This window comes from Hypomesus nipponensis, chromosome 15 (genome assembly GCF_054491055.1).
Source record: "Hypomesus nipponensis isolate SF chromosome 15, ASM5449105v1, whole genome shotgun sequence".
Classification (NCBI taxonomy): domain Eukaryota; kingdom Metazoa; phylum Chordata; class Actinopteri; order Osmeriformes; family Osmeridae; genus Hypomesus; species Hypomesus nipponensis.
The window spans coordinates 11,255,728-11,276,133 of NC_140375.1; the positions used below are offsets into that span (position 1 = coordinate 11,255,728).

The 20,406-nt window shown below is 43.7% G+C and overlaps 1 protein-coding gene across 1 annotated transcript in view; it reads left to right on the plus strand.

Annotated features, from left to right (window-relative positions):
- The first annotated feature begins 959 nt into the window (after positions 1-959).
- igsf11 (immunoglobulin superfamily member 11) overlaps positions 960-20,406 on the plus strand; it is a 67,903-nt gene continuing 48,456 nt past the window's right edge. The window contains exons 1-2 of the mRNA XM_084675016.1: positions 960-1,507; positions 16,254-16,283. Of these exons, the coding sequence (XP_084531142.1) occupies positions 1,447-1,507; positions 16,254-16,283 (91 nt within the window). The 5' untranslated portion in view covers positions 960-1,446. The remainder of the gene's footprint in view (positions 1,508-16,253; positions 16,284-20,406) is intronic.

Consider the following 20,406-nt stretch of genomic DNA (forward strand, 5'->3'; position numbering starts at 1 on the left):
ATAGGTTAAGAAATTGTGTTTGGGGTACGGGTGAAGCTAAATTATTTATGGGAGTTTAATCCATAGTTCATTGATCATTGTTGAATGCAGACAACGTGTGCTTGTGTATTTGAGTTGAGGGGATGTGATGCGACTGGCCCCTGATATCCTTGGCAGTATTGGTGGGATACCTTGGTTTGAAGGACTAACAGACACATTCTTCAGAATGTCTGCCAAACGCCACAGGCTGCACATAGTAGACCCCAGGGACAGGTCCAGACAGCATCACCCCCTCTCATTCCCTCTCATCCATGTCTCATGGCTTTAGAAATCTAAAATGTCGAATAAGGAAGAAAAAAAGTTTTGTGTTAATGTTTGTCTTTAAAGTGTAGGATTGGAATTTTATTGGATGTTTTTGCCAGGAAGAGCTTTCAGGCTAAATGCCCAGGGAAATAGGGAAGATACAAGCAGGATTTTGTGCTGAGCTAAGTAGTGAGATCAGAATGCTTCAAGTGGACATATTGAAGCCTTCAGTTGAAGCGCTGGTTGTTGTGTTGTAAGGCTCACTCTATGGTGACTAACAAAGAACAACTAACTCATATGATGGAGGAATAACGAAACTGCACCTTTGAACTCATGCACTGCTTAAACATTGATCAAAAACATGTATGAAATTATCAACTATTCAGTCAAAACCAACAGAGAGATGCCATTGTCACTAGGTTTTAGGTTGAGTGGATATAAAAACTGCAATTAAGATGGAGTAAGTTCAGTACTGTTCTAAACCAACCTTGCTTCCCTAGAACGATGAAACCTGTGCACTGACTTTAAACGGAACTGTAATTCACATAGAGTGATATGCCATTGCCAAGGAGCGCGGTTGCTTTTTATAGTCACCAGAGGGGGGCATTCGTACCTCTAGTCTAGACTGGCGTCAGCGGTCTCCTGGCAACAGTCCGGGCGAGTTCTCAATCAATGTTTCAAATAGAATGCTGAAGCGAAAAGGAGTGCATGTTCGAGACTCAAGCCATGGACCAGCGACCACATACGAATATTTCACCTACCGAGAAATGGTTTTGGCTAAGGTGTTCTCTGACTTTGTTTCCATCACTGGCAAGTGTAGCGGATAGATTTTGAAGCGGTGCGTGAATTGCTGGGAGGGGAAAATACTGAATGCTGTCCGCGGACATAGGCGCGACAAACAACAGTAAAACTGCTTTTCTAAATAAAACTATCAAGAAACGGATGTTTTGGGCTTTAAGTAAATGCAAACGTTTTTTATTTTGTACTCGAACAGATTTTTAAATTAGTTTTTTCTAAGAAGCGCAGCTGTTTGAGTAAAACATTTCAGGCAGATTTCATGTTTGCTGTTTCGAGAGACAGTTATTTCCCTTCAAATAAACTGTGAAAGAAGATTTTATTTCGCACAGAAGATACACAAAACGACTTGCTAAATAGTTACGCACCATGCTGAAGTTCCATAATTCGGATCTATGGATTGCTTGGCTGGTGATATTTTGTATGGAAGGTAAGTTAATCATGACTTGGTCAAAGTTTTCCCATGGTCTACAACTTTTTGCATTTATTATTTTTCCCAAAGGACAAGTTGCTGAGTTAATAGGGCGTAGGATACTTTAAATTGTTGTAGTAAAAGTAGGTGACAAAAAGTGTTAGTTTGTAAAATAGTGTAGAGGTACTGCAAGACCATTCAACGAATTTGGATTTTAAATGGTTTTGTGGATGTAGCCTTATGAACGAATATGCCAATTTTAGTATGTTATCTGATCCACCCTTGGATCTTACTAACTCCTCACAATTTCAACAGAAAACTCAGATAGTGCGGTGTGACCTTTATTAAAGCTGTGGGCTTTCAATCGCACGAAAAGCACCCTCAATTGCTTGCACATCGTCGAAAATCTTGTAAGGCGTTTTGAGTTTGTCTAGTGTTAATCTGTCATGTCATTGTTTAATGGTTTTATTCATTAAAATAAGGATACGCATACAATTATTTTGCAAAGTCAACAGAGAGCCCGTAGGCTAAATTTGAAATAGAGAAGAAGCCAGACGGGAAAGGTTTCTGACTGATAATCCAAGCGATTAGATGCACTAGTTCCATGTGACGAGCCGTCAACTGTGTCAAACCGTGTCATCTCTGTGGAACACAACCACTGTGGAAGTTTTCAGAATACAGTTTGCATTGAGAGAAATTGTGATCGAACTGGATCAGTTTCATGTCGGCAACGCCATCATGGATCCCAAGATTCAAAACACTGCACGTTGACCTTTGTCGCACAAAACGGACTATTCAATCTGGTTTTCCTGATTGCAAAAAGGGTTCACCTGAGTAGTTATTCGGCGGAGGCGACTTTGACATGGGTGTCTGTTGTCCACTGCCACCTTTACTCAAGGCTTGACAGAGAGATGGACACCGGAGCCTAGTGCTCCCATTCCAAGCCCTTTAAAATCAACTCTAGTAATCAGTGTCTCTCACTGTCTCCCTGTATCTCTTCAGCATTAGAGAAATTTAGTAGTACGGTCGGAGGCTCAAATGTTTTATCTTGCTCAGATACCTTACATTAGGCCTATTGAAATACATTAGCTAGTTCACCTTAAATTGAAATGTGTTTTCATTCTTTGCACGCAGCACATATGCCTATATCTCTGTACATGCAGTATATTGCATTTTGAAATCGGCAGTGGTCAATTATGTTAAGGCACTGCAGGACCCAGAAAGACAATCACAAGTTACTAGAACCAGTAACTGCTTAGTGGAAAAGGTAGCAAACTGGTGACTCTTTGATAGAGATGATATTCTCAACTGGCTTGTATACATTTGTTTTATCTAGCTTAGTATAAGTCTGTGGAGTTTCAGACGTTCTCTCCCATGTGTACTTGTCTGTTTGTGCCTTTGTGTGCACACATGCACGTGTGTGTTTGTATGTGTCTGAAAAAACTAAAAGAGACAGAGGGGGTCTCAACATGAGGACAACTTCCAACAAGTGAATCTACAGTGGACAAATCATTACTTACTGCAGGTTCACTGCAGGTCCCGGTCTGTCAGACTTTGAGACCGGAGACCGAGGACAGGTCGTGCACATTCCTCTTGATAAAAAGAAGACTTGTCTAAAGACAAAAGTCAAAGTTGTAATGAGAACAAAGTTTGAAGTTGGATCAAACGTTCCGGAGACAGGACAGTAAAATGATGAATTATTGGTTGTGCTTGTGAGAATGAGGCCCCCGGGTCATAACAACAGTGCAGTTTTCCATAGCCTGCTTTAACGATTTACCCACAATGCCCCAGGGCATGACGACCAATCCGGTACAGCAGTCAACTTTCACCATTCAATGGTGGTTTGCTGGCCCTGAATTTTTCAAGCAGTTGTTGCTGAATGTAGTGTCTGAGGAATTGGGCAGGGCTAGTTCCCCAGTTGTTATTCTCCCAATGATGTGTTTTTTCATTTAAAATTCCACTCAAACTCTTTGATTTGTAGGCTGAATTTAGTAGATAAGGCGTATACAATGCAGCAATGCAAATTATTCTCTTGGTCTCATACGTACTGTATGTGGATCCCTGTAGAAAAGCTGCAGTACATTTGAGTGTCTTGAATTTGGAAGGAATTTTAAAAATCCTATGACATTTCACATTGGATAAAATACATTAATCTGTATTACCTGTATAACCTTAATGGCCTAGCATTCATAACTGGCCTGCTTGTACCTCCTATCACTCACAACAACAAAGACTGACCCTGTTGACCCCGTCCCCTCTACTGCAGGTCCTGGTCAGGCTGTAGATGTACAGTTAGTAAATACAACCGACAAGTGACACAGCAGGGAAATCTCTGAAAAGAGATGGTCAGAGGAGAGTAGTGAAGGAGCAGTGCCGTTCAGTCATGCGTTCAAACCCTCTTAGTCTCCACACCCTCCACTGCACCTCAGAGTGGATCTCTCCAACTAAACATACCTAGATACTTAAAGTTCAGACCAAAGAAAACTGAAAAACAACAAAAACCTAAATCCCTACCTGAAAAAAAATTTACATTCATATGAGATTCAAACATTAATAATGCAAACATACTGCTTTATCAGTAAAAATGTATGTGGAAGCTCACATTTATTTCCTAGCTCAAAAGGAGCAGCTGGAAAGAGTGTTGGTTGGACAGATGGAACTTTCCACCTCAATTATTTTTCATGATAAAAATAGATGCTCAAAAATTAAAAGACCTTTGGGACTGCTCACTAAAGTGCATGGGCTTTGAGCGACGGAGAGAGAGAGAAGGCTGTAGACAGCGAGCCTTCAGACGACGCCAGCCAGCGATGGTTCTGGGGACGAGTATGAATAAATGATGACAGATATTTGAGAGAAAGAGAGAAAAACGAACGAATGAGAGTAGTACATCGTTACTCTGTTGAGGACACTCTGTGAGACCCCTTAAGAGCCGTTGGAAGTGCGCCCAGATGAGAGTGAACTATCTCCTGCCAAGGTGTGGGAAGAAGGCTAGTTTGCCGTTAGGGTTGGTAACATCTTCACAGATAACTGTGATTCAAGATGCTCACTTGGGCAAAGAGAGAGCAGAAACGTGTAAGAAGCTCTTAGTTCTAAGATAGCCCTTGACTTACTGATCTAAAGTCAGTTTCAAATTCCTGCACTAAATGTTTAAGGTCAGTGTCTGGGGTACCTGGATCAGACTCGATAGAGAAACCTCTTCTCCGCTGCTGAGTTCCTGAAGGGAAGAGGTTCATGGTGTGACTTCTCTGAGGTTGAAGAGAGGGACTTTTGTGTTGCACGTCCGCGTGCTAACCTCTCTTTAAGGAGTGTCTCTTCCGTCTGGGTCTGAGGGACACTTTGCTTATACATGTTTTAAAAGGATGTCCGCCTCCTGTACCATCGCACACAACTCTCCCCCTTCCTGCATTTGTGATGACGTCCCTTAGCGACTCAGATTTGTCTGTGTGGCGTGGTGTGAGACAGGGAGAATCATGATAGATGTCCCCAATCAGCGAGACTGAGACACTTAAGTGTTTCTTTCAGATTGACTTTTGGAATGAAATATGATATCCTCTCAGGCACATACAAATATTCTGGCAAAAAAAGGTTAACATTACACTATTATCCTTAGGTATTAGATCCTGAGATGGTGGCTTCTAAATAGATCCTACCCTTAAAGCTTCATTTTGCTGATATTTTAGCAGGCTTTGTTTAAGGCCAACATTTTTCCCCGGGTGTGTAGCTAATTACGGCTCTCGATCATATCCTGACAGATATTTATGATGTGTCATGAGGCATTAGCAGGGCTTGTTTGTTTATGTATTGTTTTTGTTTATTTTGGGGTCAGAGGAATCAGTGGGTCAAGAGAATGGATGTGTTAGCGTGTGTTGGCTACGCTGCTGTAATTCCCCTGGTAAGCAGGTTACCGTCGTGAGCATTCCAGAGGTCTAACAGCTCGACTGCCGTAATAGAACTGCAGCATCACTGCAATCCTCCAATCACTAGCCACGAAAGGTCCCAGGATGTTCTTCATGAAACACAGCATTCTGATGAGGTCAGTTTTGGACCACAAGGACGTGTTTTTGGTCTAGTGATTAAGTTTTTTTAACCGCAGTCTCAGTCATCACTTGATCTCTGGGGTGTGCAATTCCACCACTCTCTGATCAAATAACCAAATATCCCTTTTGAAGGAGTGAAATCACTAGACCACTAAATTGTCTTGACCAGATAATTGCTGCACTCTAAAAATACACTGTGGATAATTTCACTTTCTGGAAGAATGTAATTTTGAAAATTGCACATGGTTGCACTCAGCATGTGGTCCCCGTCTTCTGCAATGGCGACTTCTCCAGTTCAAGGGAGTGACTATGGAGAATACCTCAGGTAGTGCTTCATGTCATAGAAATGTATTTTCTCTTTGATTTTACAAAAAGGAGCTTTTGTGTCCTGGCATGGGGTGTAGCAAATTAAAACTGAGGAAGGCTTTAGTTGCAAGCTTGAAATGACTCAAAAAACTTTCTTTTCAAAACACACTAACGCTTCTGATGGCTACCTGGCCATGCATCCCTTGACTCATCATCTAGCTGCACAGCAGACAATCATTTAATCACTCACTGTCGATCAAGCACCATTTTGTACAGGTCGGAATCTTCGGATCGAGAAAGATTGTATGAACTATGATGTGGCTAATAGGTGACCTGCAACTGGCGCATGTTGTGTTGACACACAGCAGAGCATCAGTGCTGTATTGAGCCATTTTCTCCTGCATTAATCATGTCAGAGGCTTTTCACAGACATAGGTTATTCATAACCTGACCAACATTGGGCCTCTTCATACCTCTCTCCCCTCTCCAAACTTATCATGTCAAGCTATGGTACAATGAAATGGTGTGCCTACATTCCATTTAAGTCACTCAAAAGCAGTTTTGATGGTATCCTACATTAGTCCTTGTAAACAAAGCTAGAACAGGCCTACAGCTATTAAAGATTAGCAGTTTGATTGGGAAGGGGAGGAAAATATTATTGTTCTCTGATTAAAAAGAAACAACAGCAAAGCTGTCAGTCACCGTTGTGCAGAGACTATACATATCAATGGTACAGTAATTAGGTCAACTTCTCTATGTACTATCTATCTTGATGAGTTCAACTTCAACAGCATCTAGTAGTTACCTAGAGAGCACTCTCATCACATACAAACACTGTGTGGGGACCTGCTCTGACTGTGACACACTTTACCTCCTGCAAATGTGTGTAAACTGTCTGGATTGGTCCCTGTTGGGATGTCCGCATACAGCTCTGAAAGAAATATATCACTTCCCCTACCTGTTACAATATTTATCAGTAAGCGGTTGGGTCTACGGGCTGGGTCTGTGTGATTTTGGAGCTGAGACTGAACCTGAGAATAGGGCTGAGGCGGGCTAGCACCAGGGCTGGGACTAGCTAAGACTGGGGTTGAGAAGGTTTGGCTGGGACTGAGGCTAAGAGAAGCTGAGTCTGAGCCCTATGGATGAGCATGCCGCGGTAAAGCGTGTGAGGAAAGCGCCAGGCAGAGTTCTGCACGTTTGAAACAGGAAGCAGGAGATCCCATCTGTGTGGCGTTCCAGCCGGCTTCACAGGCCCAACAGGGCCCAGAGCTGTGGTCTGTAGTGGGAACAACAGGACCCAGAGCTGTGGTCTGTAGTGGGAACAACAGGACCCAGAGCTGTCTGTAGTGGGAACAACAGGACCCAGAGCTGTGGTCTGTAGTGGGAACAACAGGACCCAGAGCTGTGGTCTGTAGTGGGAACAACAGGACCCAGAGCTGTGGTCTGTAGTGGGAACAACAGGACCAGAGCTGTGGTCTGTAGTGGGAACAACAGAACCAGAGCTGTGGTCTGTAGTGGGAACAACAGGACCAGAGAGTTGGAGTCCCTGGAGGTCAGAGTGCACGTCAGACGTTGGGGATGCCCACTGCCTCAAACTCTTTGCACTCTTTGCAATGTGATTTTAAATGAATGCCATTATAGAAAATGGCATTTTACTTTCACAATGTTCAAAGGCTACAGAGCGATTTCTGAACCCTGATCCCAGATTAGTCACTTTAGAGCCCCCTTTCTGTCCCCTACTGCTCAGTCCAATTGGCCTGGTATTAGCCCTCTGACGGTTGCCCCTTGCCCGGCCCAGCTTGGCCCGACCTTCTATCAGATTCCTGTCATGACGCACGTGATAAACACAGAAGCCATGTTGTAATATACACACTTATCTATCAATCAGGCCTAATATTTGTTGTGTTGTTGCTGTACGTGTGTGTGTGTGTGTGTGTGTGTGTGTGACACATTAGTGATCCAACTCAAAGCAGGAAGGCTTTGTTGGAGGGTCTGTAAGCTTGGATGTAATGGAGGCCATGGAGGGATAGATGGTTGGATGGATGGAGGGATAGATGTAGGGATAGATGGTGAGATGGATGGAGAGATGTGAGACAATGTGTAAAATATTAAAGTGCTTCTCTGTTTATTTGCCCCAAATCGTTTGTTAAGACAGGCTTTTCTGCAGATTACAACTCTCTGTTCCCTATGCAGTGATTTATAGATTATGGATAGCTTTGGCTTTATGTGTTCACTTGGACTCCAAGAGCTACAAGCCTCTTTGCCCTGTCTCACGTGAACTAATCCCACACCCCCCATTTTGTTCCCGTCTCTCTCTCCTGTCCTCACTCCCTCGATCTCGTCTCTTTTATTCTCTCTCTTCTTGCAGTCTCCTTCACTCTTCCGCTCTACCAAGTCTGTTGGGTTCTGTCACTCTTCTGTTGCGCTACCTTCCTCTCCCTCAGCCTCCCACCTCCCTATCTGGTCTTGGAGATTTTGTCCCGGATTTGAGTGTGAGGAAGGTCACAATTAGTCTTTGTTTGGGTACACGTTGTGACAGACATTATCTAGACATTATCTCGAATAAATGAGTCCCCTGTTCTGCTTCTTCCAATAAATGGTGTCTCCTGTTGCTATGGCTTGCAGACACAACAACAGCACCCATAACGTCTATGGCACAATTAACCACAATCTAGTCGATTTGGGTAATTATCCGTGCACAATCAAGGCTATTCCACCCTGCATGTGAGCACAACTGTAATTACATCAAACCAACAAGAATCATGCAATTCAATTACAGCACTGTCACTACATGGTTTGTTGACTCTAATTGTCGTTGTGCTTATAGACACAGGCATAGATTTCTTCTCTTCAACTTGAATTTAGGATATCAGCAGTGTGTATAGGATCTGTAGGATATTACCAGATATCACCAGTTCAGCAGTTCAAATGTTTATTTTAGGAGCCGGGCATCCTTTGAATTCATAGATATGATACAGAACTCATTGATACTGAGTCATTTTTCGAATAACAAGTAATCAATCAAGTCTGGTGCGTGAGCGAGGTGCCATTTTCCCTTTATGAAAGATCAGACATTAAGCTGTGTGTATGTCATGGCTATCCAGATGATGGAAGATGAGCATTATTGCTGATGTTGAGCCTGTTTAGACCAGGGTTGTCAATATTCCAGTGGCATCATAGGTCTCTCGCTTTCTCTCGCGCTCTCTCTCACGCTCTCTCCCTCCATCTTTCCCTCCCATTCTCCCTTGCTGCTGCAGCCGGGGTAGGTAGCATCTTGGTCGGTGGGGTTCAAGAGAGAGAGAGAGAGAGAGACGAAGAGAGAGAGAGACAGAGAGAGAGAGAGAGAGAGACGAAGAGAGAGAGAGACAGAGAGAGAGCTGCATTATTGAAGACACAATAGAAAATTACTCTTTGTTGAGCTGACGATAGGGAGCCCCATTGAAAGTGTCATCATTGTGCTCCCTCTGCCCCCAGAGAAGCTTTCCACCATTGTTATCGAAACGCTGCTGAAGATAAAAGGTCGGAATGCCCGATCTCCTCCACTACAGTGTCAGTAGAACTGATTACACTGGTATGCAGTGCATAAAAAAAGAGCTTTGATTTTAATTAATCCTTGTGTAAATGAAGATGAAAAATTCGTCCCACTTTGCGTATACGCAGATGGGATGATTAGGTTTGATGCCGGGATGGGGGTATAGTTAATAAACCATCAGGAGGATGGGTTTAGCCGCATGGAAAGCACAGAGACGAGTGGCGGCTCAATAGGAGAGACCTCCCCTTAGTAGACTGGTTTGGAAGCAGCAGGAGAATCCTGGAGAGACGAGTTGACTTGTTGATGGAGAGGTCAAAGTGAATCCTTTAGAGACACTTGCTTACTTGCTCGCATGGTGCGGGGAAGGGGGGAAGGGTTGGGTGAGAGTGAGAGAGTGACAGAGTGAGAAAGTGAGAAAGCGAGAGAGTGAGGGAGTGAGAGAGTGAGAGAGTGAGAGAGTGAGGGAGTGAGAGAGTGAGATGGGGAGGGAGTGAGGGAGTGCGAGAGTGAGATGGTGAGGGAGTGAGGGATTGAGAGAGTGAGAGAGTTAGGGGGCAAGGAAGCGAGAGAGCGAGAGAGCGAGAGAGTGAAAGAGTGAAAGGGTGAAAGAGTGAGAGAGTGAGAGAGTGAGAGAGTGAGCGAGGGAGCGAGGGAGCGAGGGAGTGAGGGAGTGAGGGAGTGAGAGACAGAGGGAGTGAGAGAGTTGGGGAGCAAGGAAGCGAGAGAGTGAGAGAGTGAGAGCGTGAGGGAATCAGACAGTGAAAGGGGGAGAGAGTGAGAGAGAGTGCATATTTCACACCCGACTGAACAGCCAGAGTGATCATGACTGTTTTCTTGAGGAAAGACGAGGCTTTGTATTACCCACAGTTCAAACTAAGGATAACTCTCCTCTCCTCCTCAGCACAGGACTGGTAAACATTTGGCCTAACACTCAAAACACTCTTTTAAAGAAGTTTGTATCTTGCCCCCCACCCCCTCTTCTCGACATTTGGGAGGGGCAGAAGGTTCCCTAACCCGGGGAGCAGCCACAGAAAAACATCTCAGTACTTTACAGTTGATTTGCATGGATGCATCTCCCCCAGCCCAGGCCAGTGAGGACTCAGGTGGGGCGTGTGTATAAAGAAAGCAAGGACAGTGACGTTGCTGAAAAAAAATCACCTGAACCTTGACTCAGATGCGTGACCAAAAAAACAACCAAAAACACAGTCCACATTTGTATTCAATCCAGTTTTCGCCTAAGCTCTCTTCACAGTGGCGACGAGCTGGCAGCTCCAGAGAGGAGAACTGTGTGTGTGCATTTTTTTCTCCCTCTCAGCCTCTCACAGGGGTCGTGAAAAGCCTGCTCACAGCTCTATGGGGTCCTAAATGGCCTGCCTGCCTCTGCCAGGCAACCGTTTCGAACCGGTCTCCTTGGTGATAGGGCATTGAGCCTGGCATTCGGTGCCAGACACGGTGGGGTTTGTGATTGTCCCGTTGGCTCATTATCATGTGAATACGTCATGTTTCCTGCCTGGATGGCAGGCGGAACAGAGACGCTCTGTTCTAGCGGCCCCAGCCTCGTCGTGGTGGCCAGGCCCCAGGGTGCCAGGCTCTCCATCGGCGGGTCTCAGCACCAGTTTGATGGCTGTTGATGCCGCGTCATCTGTTAGGCCGAGTCAAACAGCAACCTGTAGATGTGATCTCACTCTCTTAAAGACCCATCCCTCGATGGTCATTCAGTCTCTGTGACTGTTTGGTTCATGTTGGCCATTGTAGCAGTCCCAGACAGATGTGAATGGTTTGTGACTGTCTCATTAAAGCTAAAATGCTAAGTTACCAATAAATACTTTTTCCTTTGATTGAAAACAGAAAATGCTGGAATATGCCTTTATGGTGGGGGTGCAAGTGGTAATAGCTGAAATGATTACTGTATGCTAACCTTAATAATTCTACATGGGGTCTCTGTGTAGAATGCTGGTCTCTAGGCCGCTGTGGAGATATTGATCTTTCTGACAGTGACTAATTCTGCTGTACATAGGGCTACAGCTAAGGTTGACTTGCAGCCAGATAAGGCCTATTTCACTGGGACCAATTTAAAGGTCTAATAGCTTAGAGGTGGAGTCTCTCCAACCCATGCACAGAGGTCTCCTGTGACCACTCCGGAGTGTGTTTGTGTGTGTGTGTGGTTGTGAGAATAGATTAAAATGTTACAGCCCTCTCTAAATTCTCATGTGTAAACCACTATCTCACATGCAGCGTTTGCAGAATCGCTAAACACATTTCTTCAAAGCTATGGGAGTGATTTGTGAGGATATTGGTGGGATCCATCTCCAAACGCCGTGCAGGTTTGGTGCAACTGAGACTAGACCACTGGCTCTCCACATCCAGCATGTAGGCCTCACGAGGTACAAATGCGTAACAGAGTGATTAGTGGGTATCTGGAGACAGGGGCTCGACAGACTGTTGGAGGGAGGCTGGGCCTTAACCCTGGAGGGAGGCTGGGCCTTAACCCTGGAGGGAGGCTGGGCCTTAACCCTGGAGGGAGGCTGGGCCTTAACCCTGGAGGGAGGCTGGGCCTTAACCCTGGAGGGAGGCTGCTCTGTGTGAAAAGGGGCTCAGAGCTGATTACTCGACCTTTCTTTCTTAAATCCTAATCATCTGCAGAATCCCCCCCATACCCGACACACACACACACACTCATACGCACAGACGCACACACAAACCATAGATCCTCGGTGTCTGGGGTCAACGCCATTCCAGTACATTCTGGATGCAGCAGTAGTCATCCCCAGAGAGGGATGACTCTTGAGTGACTCCAGGGCTCATGTCCTGCCTCCTGCGGGGTGCCATGCCCAGGCATCTCTCATTTTCTTCATCTTCAGCCCTTCAATCCATGGAAACCTGATTGCGGTCAACATAATCAGTCCAGTCTGCACAGTAGCTGCTCCAGTACTTTGAAGTGGTCATTGTCTACTCATTTTCGTTGATAATCAGGCCATTCTGAGAATTTCTATTTCATCAACTTTCTGTTTGTTCTTCAAAACGGATTTGTCCATATTTGCATAAAGGAAGAATTGTCTGCATTAATACTATAATGACTATTTCAATAGTCAAAATAGCAATTTAGCAATTTAGGAAATTACAATGAGGAAGGTTATGTTATCATGTTATCAATACAGTAGTTTTGGGTGGACTGTGTTGTAGGTTTGACTCTGTCAACACAGAAGATAACAGCACAACATTTGTTTGATACACATGTATGCATTAATTTACGTGACAAATTAATTATATATAAACAATATTAAAAGGTCTGATCATCAATGATTAATAGTCTGTGTGCAGCAATCTAGGTTAGGGCCCAAGAGAGAGTGTAACTGAAACACAAAACAAACAAATAATTCTTCATAAAAGAAAACATGTTTTAACACTCCCTGTCCCAGATATTTACTCATAATTACCTGTGTTTTACTACAATACATTTGGAATAAAAATTATTATTTTATTATTTTGGTCTAACTTGCTTTTTTACTGATACACTGGTGCATTTAAACTGGTTCACCCTAACCCACCCATGCACACATACGTATGCATGCTTGACTGCAGACACACATCCAAAACATACACTATAAAAGTAAACAAAACATGTTAATTGATGCCTGGAAGAGAAGAGAGTCAGGTGTTAACACCTTGGGTCATGAAATCAGGTGTGAACACTCGGTTCTTTAAACTGTGTTTCCACTCTGGAAATAGCTCCTGACAACTCAGGCAAACTAAATAGGCCTTGAGTGATTTTATTTTTGTAAAGTGTTCTCTGTACTGAATTCACAAACACACTGTACTGGACAAATCAACATTGTTATCTGCTGAATTACAGACAGTAGCTCTTCTTGTTGGGAGCTGCTGTGTGGAACGCTAGAACAAACTACTGGATCAGTTTGTTTAATCCAGAAGTAACAGAGAATGTATTTCACTGAAGTTTGTGTCACTATATATATATATATATATATATATATATATATATATATATATATGTCCCTTGTGAATAAGCAACAAGCTAGTGTGACGCACACGCACACACACACTCAACTCAGCTGAAAAAGGATTACAAGTAGTGCTGTCAGTCAGTGTTCTTCGTTCTTGTATTTTCTTTGTACATAGGTTACAGTTGGGGTTCTGTCATCTCCATGGTAACACTTTTTTTTCTTTTCTTGAAGGTCCAAGCCTTTGTCGAGGTCTTGTTCTTGTAACTGCCTGACTGGGTTAAGCTTGCAGAATTCACACCATGGTAAACGCCTCAAAGGTTTCACTTAGATTCCAAAGGATGTGGACACTAATGGGTCAATGACCAGCAATAAATATTTGCAAGATTGCACCTGTTGCATTCAAATCCCGATTTTAAACATTTACTTTAATTGGCCAGACCAAAATATGACTTTTGTGCAATGCCAATAGTCAAACCCTCACAGCTTCCCTCAATGTAAATGCGTGGTTGATGCAATTGCCTCTTTCGAAGACACAGATTTCAGATGATACAACATTTTTATCGCGCTTATTTTTAGCCTATTTCAGAGTTGATCTTAAGAAGAAAAAATAAATCATCCTTTTATTCTTTCTATTGCAGCCTTTGTACATCCCCACTTACCCAGACAGCCCGGGCTCTCAGGCCCTACTTGACAGCTGATGAAATGATTGCCTCCCCGTCTCTGGAATGAGAGCACTTTAGCGTTCCAGCAGCAGCAGCAGGTTCTATTATCATCCACCTCCACAGTAGCTAAATGCTATCCATGCAGGAGCAGGAGCACCAGCCAGTGATACATGTCCACATCAGCTCAGGCAGAAACCATGGTCCATTATTGAGCTTTTCCTCATCCTCATACCTTGTTTTTATGTGGAAGGCCTATGTAGAGTTGATTGCAATTTCCATGAAAGTGGAATGGGGAATTTAAAGTGTGGCCATTACTTGTAGAAATCTTTTACTGAAATCAAAGTACCCTGATCATAACCTAGTCCTCCAGCTGGGTTTGTTCGTGTTGACTCAAATGGTATCTCAGTTCGTATTTTGGCCTGTAATAGCATATTGGAGTTTCATGTGCAGGAGTGTGGTTTGGTCAAATGGTCAATGTAGCACATTATTTACATTTATATGTAATCCGACCGTGCACCATGAAGAATACTGTCAAAGTTGGCGAAGTATGAAATAGGCACTGCTAATGTGTTTAGGAATCTTTAATGAGATTGACTGCAGTAAGAAGACAATCTTTCCAGCTCTCACTCCAGACTAGGATGGAGTGGAGGGATCTGGTTTGGTCCATTCAGAACAGTCAGATGCCATGGATCTCCGGCGGATCACTGAGTCAGTGACTGATCTGGTGGGTACATGACTGCAGGTCTCATCGGTACCAAGTTCCCCTCCTGATCGAGGAGGTCTCACAGGGAAGATGTTCTGTGTTCTGCGGCAGCAGCTAAGAGGTACTGATCTTGATCTAGGATACTGTCAGAGGGTCTACCTGATCAAGACATGTTTGGAGGGATACACAAGAAGGATCCCTAATAAACCGCATCACTTTGAGGGCCAGGTCTTTTCCTGTGCTCAAACGTCACTCAAAGTTACCAAATATTACCATCCCAATCCAGTTGGAACGGTTCTGACGTAGAATACGACACCTTGTTATTAGACAGCTGTTTCATTCATCTGTTGAAGCAGGATATTGAGGTTTATATACACCCAGACGGGTAGGAAGGCATTAAGCACTTTAAAGTATCTACCTCACCAGTGAATATGCTTATTTTTGGGGATATGGGATCAGGGAAAAATATGAGTTTTGTGAGCTGCTGTACACTGGCTTCAGATCTGGATTTAACTGGCTTGGTTTCTCTCTCCTGGCTGTCCTATGAAAGATTCATCTGCCAATTCCCTCGAACTCTGTGATTAATCATTTACCAAGATGAAGATGCAAATTAATGTACAAAATATTTGCTATTACGCACTCGGTGAAATAAGCACCAGTGTTAGGAGGGTATGTACTGTATTAGCTAAACCCCTTCAGGAGTTATAGACTCCTGCATTATGATATAATTATTGGTCAGACTGTAATTTGTCTGGATCAGTAGATTCAGAGGCTCTGTTTTCCTTTGGTGGTCCGACTGACTCCAATGTGGTCAATTGCAGCCAATTGTCATGACGATAAGGATGCTCATTGTATTGGCAGCTTGTGGAACAACAGTCAATGGTGGCACGGTGTTATCAGATCGGTTTGGCATGTGACAATGCCACCAAAACTGGGCTTGCTCAAAGGACTGATGATGCAAGGCTCCTACCCCAGTTTGCAATCTGATCCGGAGGATGGGTGTGGTGATGGTCGTTTGTGTGTGTTTGAGTTCTCTCTGTGTGTGTTTGTGTGTATCTGATTTGGTGTGTGTATGTTCAGGGTGTGTGGGTGTAGGGTGTGTAAGAGGCTGGCTACAGGGGGGCAGATCTATGCACTGTAATTACATTATGTACTGTACCAGGACGTTTTTTAATGAAGTGTCCCATGTCACACAGTACGGAGAATAAATCAATACGTGAACCCTGACAACCCCATGGTCAACAGCATAGAAACCAGCCAGTGTGCTATCAATTAGTCTCTGCCTTTTTCCAGGGATTTGAAATTCAAGCCCTTGACTAACTTCTGAGTTCAATAGAAAATGACCATGGAACATGACATTTAGTGTGGTTTCCACACTTAATGTGACCATTAAGAGGAACCTGCAGAAAACCAATAATGTTTCTAAAGGTTCCTGGAGATGTACCGATTTATGCATAATTGCTTGTCAATGGTATCAGCTCTATAATACATATATCATTGTTCATGACAAAACACAACTGTAACACCTCGTCATTTTGGTCTTGTTTCTTTTCTTCTTGTAGGTACAAGATTTGATCTTCACACAGGATCAGGTAAACACATCTCATCTCTTCTGAGACAGAACAGTGATGGTCATGGATCTTGCACGGATTGATTGGGAGATGTGCAAAGAGGAGATGCGTGTCAAGCTGACAATAGTGCCACAATGGCCAGATGTGACTACATTGTTGTCACTGGCGCTGATTGAAATGGGATTCTCTGGAGGGACATTTTCAGCCAGTGTGTTGTTTGATTAGGAGCGTGTCACATTGCTGTCTCGTGTGCTCTTCAGGTGATAAACTTTGATGGATTTTTGTCCAATGGTCCTTGGCATTTAGATTGAGCAATTCTGAATGTTATGTGTTTGTGCTGGTGTGTGTGAAAAGTAATTATTGGTATGTGCATTTGGACCGTAATTATATATGTGAATAGTAGTGAATATGTGTGTCGGGACAATATTGATGATTACGTGGGCAGTCATTATGACACTATTGGGGGTTCCCCCCCTTCCTCTCTCTCTCCCATCCCCTTCCCTGTCCTAAGGCTTCCCCCTAGGAAGGAGCAAAGCTGTTTCTCAACGTCACATTAAAACATTATCTACTGTTTTACTGTTGGGGAAATCTAATATACGGTTGTAATGAGTCAGCATGCAGGATAACATATCTTATGGATGGATGCTGTCACCGCAAGCTGGCTGTCTGTGAGCTGAGGTGCTTGGTCGTGCTTTTATGGGTATTTCTAGCAGATGGGGTCTTGTTGCGGTTTATGTCTCTGGCCTCCCTTAGAGGATCGCAGAGTATTTTAGTCCTAAATAATCCTCACCATCTGCTGTCTACTTTACTACGTTTTACTCTCTCTCTCTCTCTCTCTCTCTCTCTCTCTCTCTCTCTCTCTCTCTCTCTCTCTCTCTCTTTCTCTATATCTCTATCTCTATCTCTCTCTATCTCTCTGCCTGCCTGCCTGCCTGCCTTCCATTCCTTCTCCCTCCCCATCCATCTCACACTTTCCCATTCTATCTATTCCCATCTTTTTTTCCTCTTTTCCGTCCCCCTTTCTCTCTATCTCGCGTGCACAAACACTCTCAATCCTCACTCACTTCCACTCCAACTCTACCCCCTCTTCCCCCCTCCCTGTACTCCCTCCATCCCTCTATCCCACCCACATCCCTCTGCACAGCCTCTCAATCCTAATCTGGACTCCTCCTAACCCAGGATACTGCTTCCTGTTTTTCCCCTCAAAATAAAACAGAACTGATGTTATTTTAATGTTATATTTGACAGGAAACAGAACTGTTATGTGGTTGTAGAGGGTGTGGTGAAAGTGAGCCGCGTAGAGCTAAATCATTTAACCACTTTGTGATGTAAATTGAGATAAAAAAAAAACAAACAAAAAAACAATCGCATTTGGTTTTGACGGCAGCTCTGTACTCTCTCTGCATAGCCATCATCTGCCGTCAGAGCAATGAATGCTTGAAAAGGCAGACGAGACATGGACTCAAATGGCTTGTAGAAATACATTGGCTTATAAATGTGCAGGGTTTATCCATCTTAATGGGTCCCTAGTGATGAGAGACCCCGCGCTGCACAACAGTACCTAGATAACATGTCTTCCACATAGCATGCTCGGCTGGATTACGAGCCCTCCTGAATGGATTAGTGTTGGGTGGGGGGGTGGATGGATGGATGGGGGGAGGTGCTGACTGACTGTGTAGGGGACAATTGACAAGATGGACAGACAGACAGACAGACAGACAGACAGACAGACAGACAGACAGACAGAAAGGCAGGCAGGCAGGCAGGCAGGCAGGCAGGCAGGCAGGCAGGCAGATTGACTGGTAGCCAGGCTGAGAGAGGGTCGAGAGACAGGCACGCAGACAGACAGACATGCAAGGTTGTGGCAGACAGATATTAATCCGGGGGCACTGTTTAAATATATGATACGGTGAGACTCAGAAAGAGAGCGCTGAAACATTCCAAGCTACACCTGAAAGCGACTCAAATCAGTTTGACTGGCCAATTCAGCTTTGACATCCCTCCCTTCCTCTCACAACGAGCTACCAAAGGTCATTAAGTGAATTATCCCACACGTTTATGTGGTTGTTATTGTGTTATTGAAGTCTGCACTTTAATCTTCTGGCTATTTCTAAATCAACCTAATTTAATGCTGAAAGGACAGTTCTAGTGAATCAGCTGAAACGTACAATTGATGCTAATATGGAAGTTGTTGGAGAAGAAAAGCCCATTAAACCTTAATTAGAGCTCACTTGAAGCACATGTCATTTAGCTTATCTGTCAGGACAATGGGAGCTGGCGGAGAGAGACAGCATTATAATGAGCTAAATCCCATTCATACGGCTGTAGGAAGAGCCTTAACACTACTTAACACATCTAATTGGAAGGATTGGTGAGAATATTTCATGTGTTACGCATGCTTTCTAGTGAAAAATGTCACTGGACAGACATAGCGGAAATTGATAGATAGAGACTCCATCTTATTATTATCAGCTCCGATTACATAAATACCAGCTCTGACATAGTTAAACATTTGACTTCATGGAAGAAGTGTTTTCCAACTGTGATATTTTTTGTTGTCATTCCAGTATGTGTGTGTGACTATGTGTGTGTGTGTGTACTTTGGTCTCTTCTGGGACCTAGCTCTGCTGTAAGCACAGTACAGTATTGCAGTGAGCGGAGGTATAGCAGTTAATCTTGTCTTTTTCCCTTTTGAGGCCTCTTCTCCTTTGCTCTCCTCTGTTGTGAGAGGGAGAAAGAGAGAGAGAGGGAGGGGGAGGAAGAGGGGGCAGTGATGAGAGGAATGAGAGATATAAGACCAGGGCAAGTATCACCTCTCCAAGCACTCAGGTCTGACAGAAGAACATTGCTGACGGTTTCTTCTACATCCTTAGAAAGTCCTGGAACAAAATGCACTGGTGCAGCATGCTCGACTCTCAGTCCCAACCACACTGCAGGCTCACAGTCTCCTTCCAGTGCCATGAAGGTTGTTGTAAGAGTTTTGTGGATTGCACCTTTAACTCAATTAAAAAGCAATGTGTAACCCACACCTCATGGGTATTAACAGTACAGGACAAACACAGTCTTTGATTGCGGGCCCTCTGCTGTTGGGTTCTTGTTGTACCGATGTAACCTGGTACTGATAGTTCGGTCGGTGAAATTGCTGGTTATATCATAATAAAAGTTCAGACAAGGTTTCTATTGTATACTGTTGTGTTCTATTGTATTGGATAATGAGTGTTAGCCTGCTATACATGAGCATGGCTTTTCCCTCTGGCACGTGGTGCCAGCATGTTAATTAGCACAAGCGGGCAGATGTCAGAGGGATAGGACAAGTGTAGAACGAAAGAACGTCCTCATTATCACTATTTGCATTAATCAGCACTTACGTGGATGTGGCCTGCTGTGTTGCTTACAAGAAGCCTCGGCTGGGGCTGAGGCTGAGGGCTTGGGCTGCAGCTAAAGTTTCAAGGCTGGGGCGGGGGCTGGAGATGGAGGCTGGGCCTGACTAAGAAAGTCTAGCTCTCAGTTTAGGACATGTGCCTCTCTGGTGTACACTTTCTGTAAGGCCTAGGGAGAGGGTAAGGTTTAATGTTTATTGTTGTTTATTGTTAAAAGGATCCCCAGTAGCTGTCACTGCGTGGGGCCTGTCAAGTGAGACAAGCTAATCTTCCTGGGGTCCAACAAAAAGAGAACAAATAAAAATTACTTAACAATGATCATGTAAAAGCAGAAACATTGTAGACATCATTATAAACATCACTAGAAATCACTCAGAACAAATCATTACAGCACACATTCATTTCTCCATTAATACAGTAAATATGTACATTCCCTCCTCACTACTGTAAATGGTGCATTCTCAGATGGTACCTGAAAGAGACTTGGCTATTAATTTTACGTATATCCAGTGGGCAATTATTCCAATGATTGATGGCACGATAAATAACTGTTCTCTTCAAAGCATTTGATTTTGGGCATGGTAACATCATCTGAACATCATCAGCTGACCTCGTCAAATGAGAATGTACCTGATCACACCTAACAATTTGATTATATAAGAAAACTGGTTGAGAAAAAAAGACAGTGTTTCTGAAAAATGTAGTTGTATTGAAAACCAGCCTGTTAATGACTTTACAGCTCTGTTTTGGGAAGTTTGTAATTT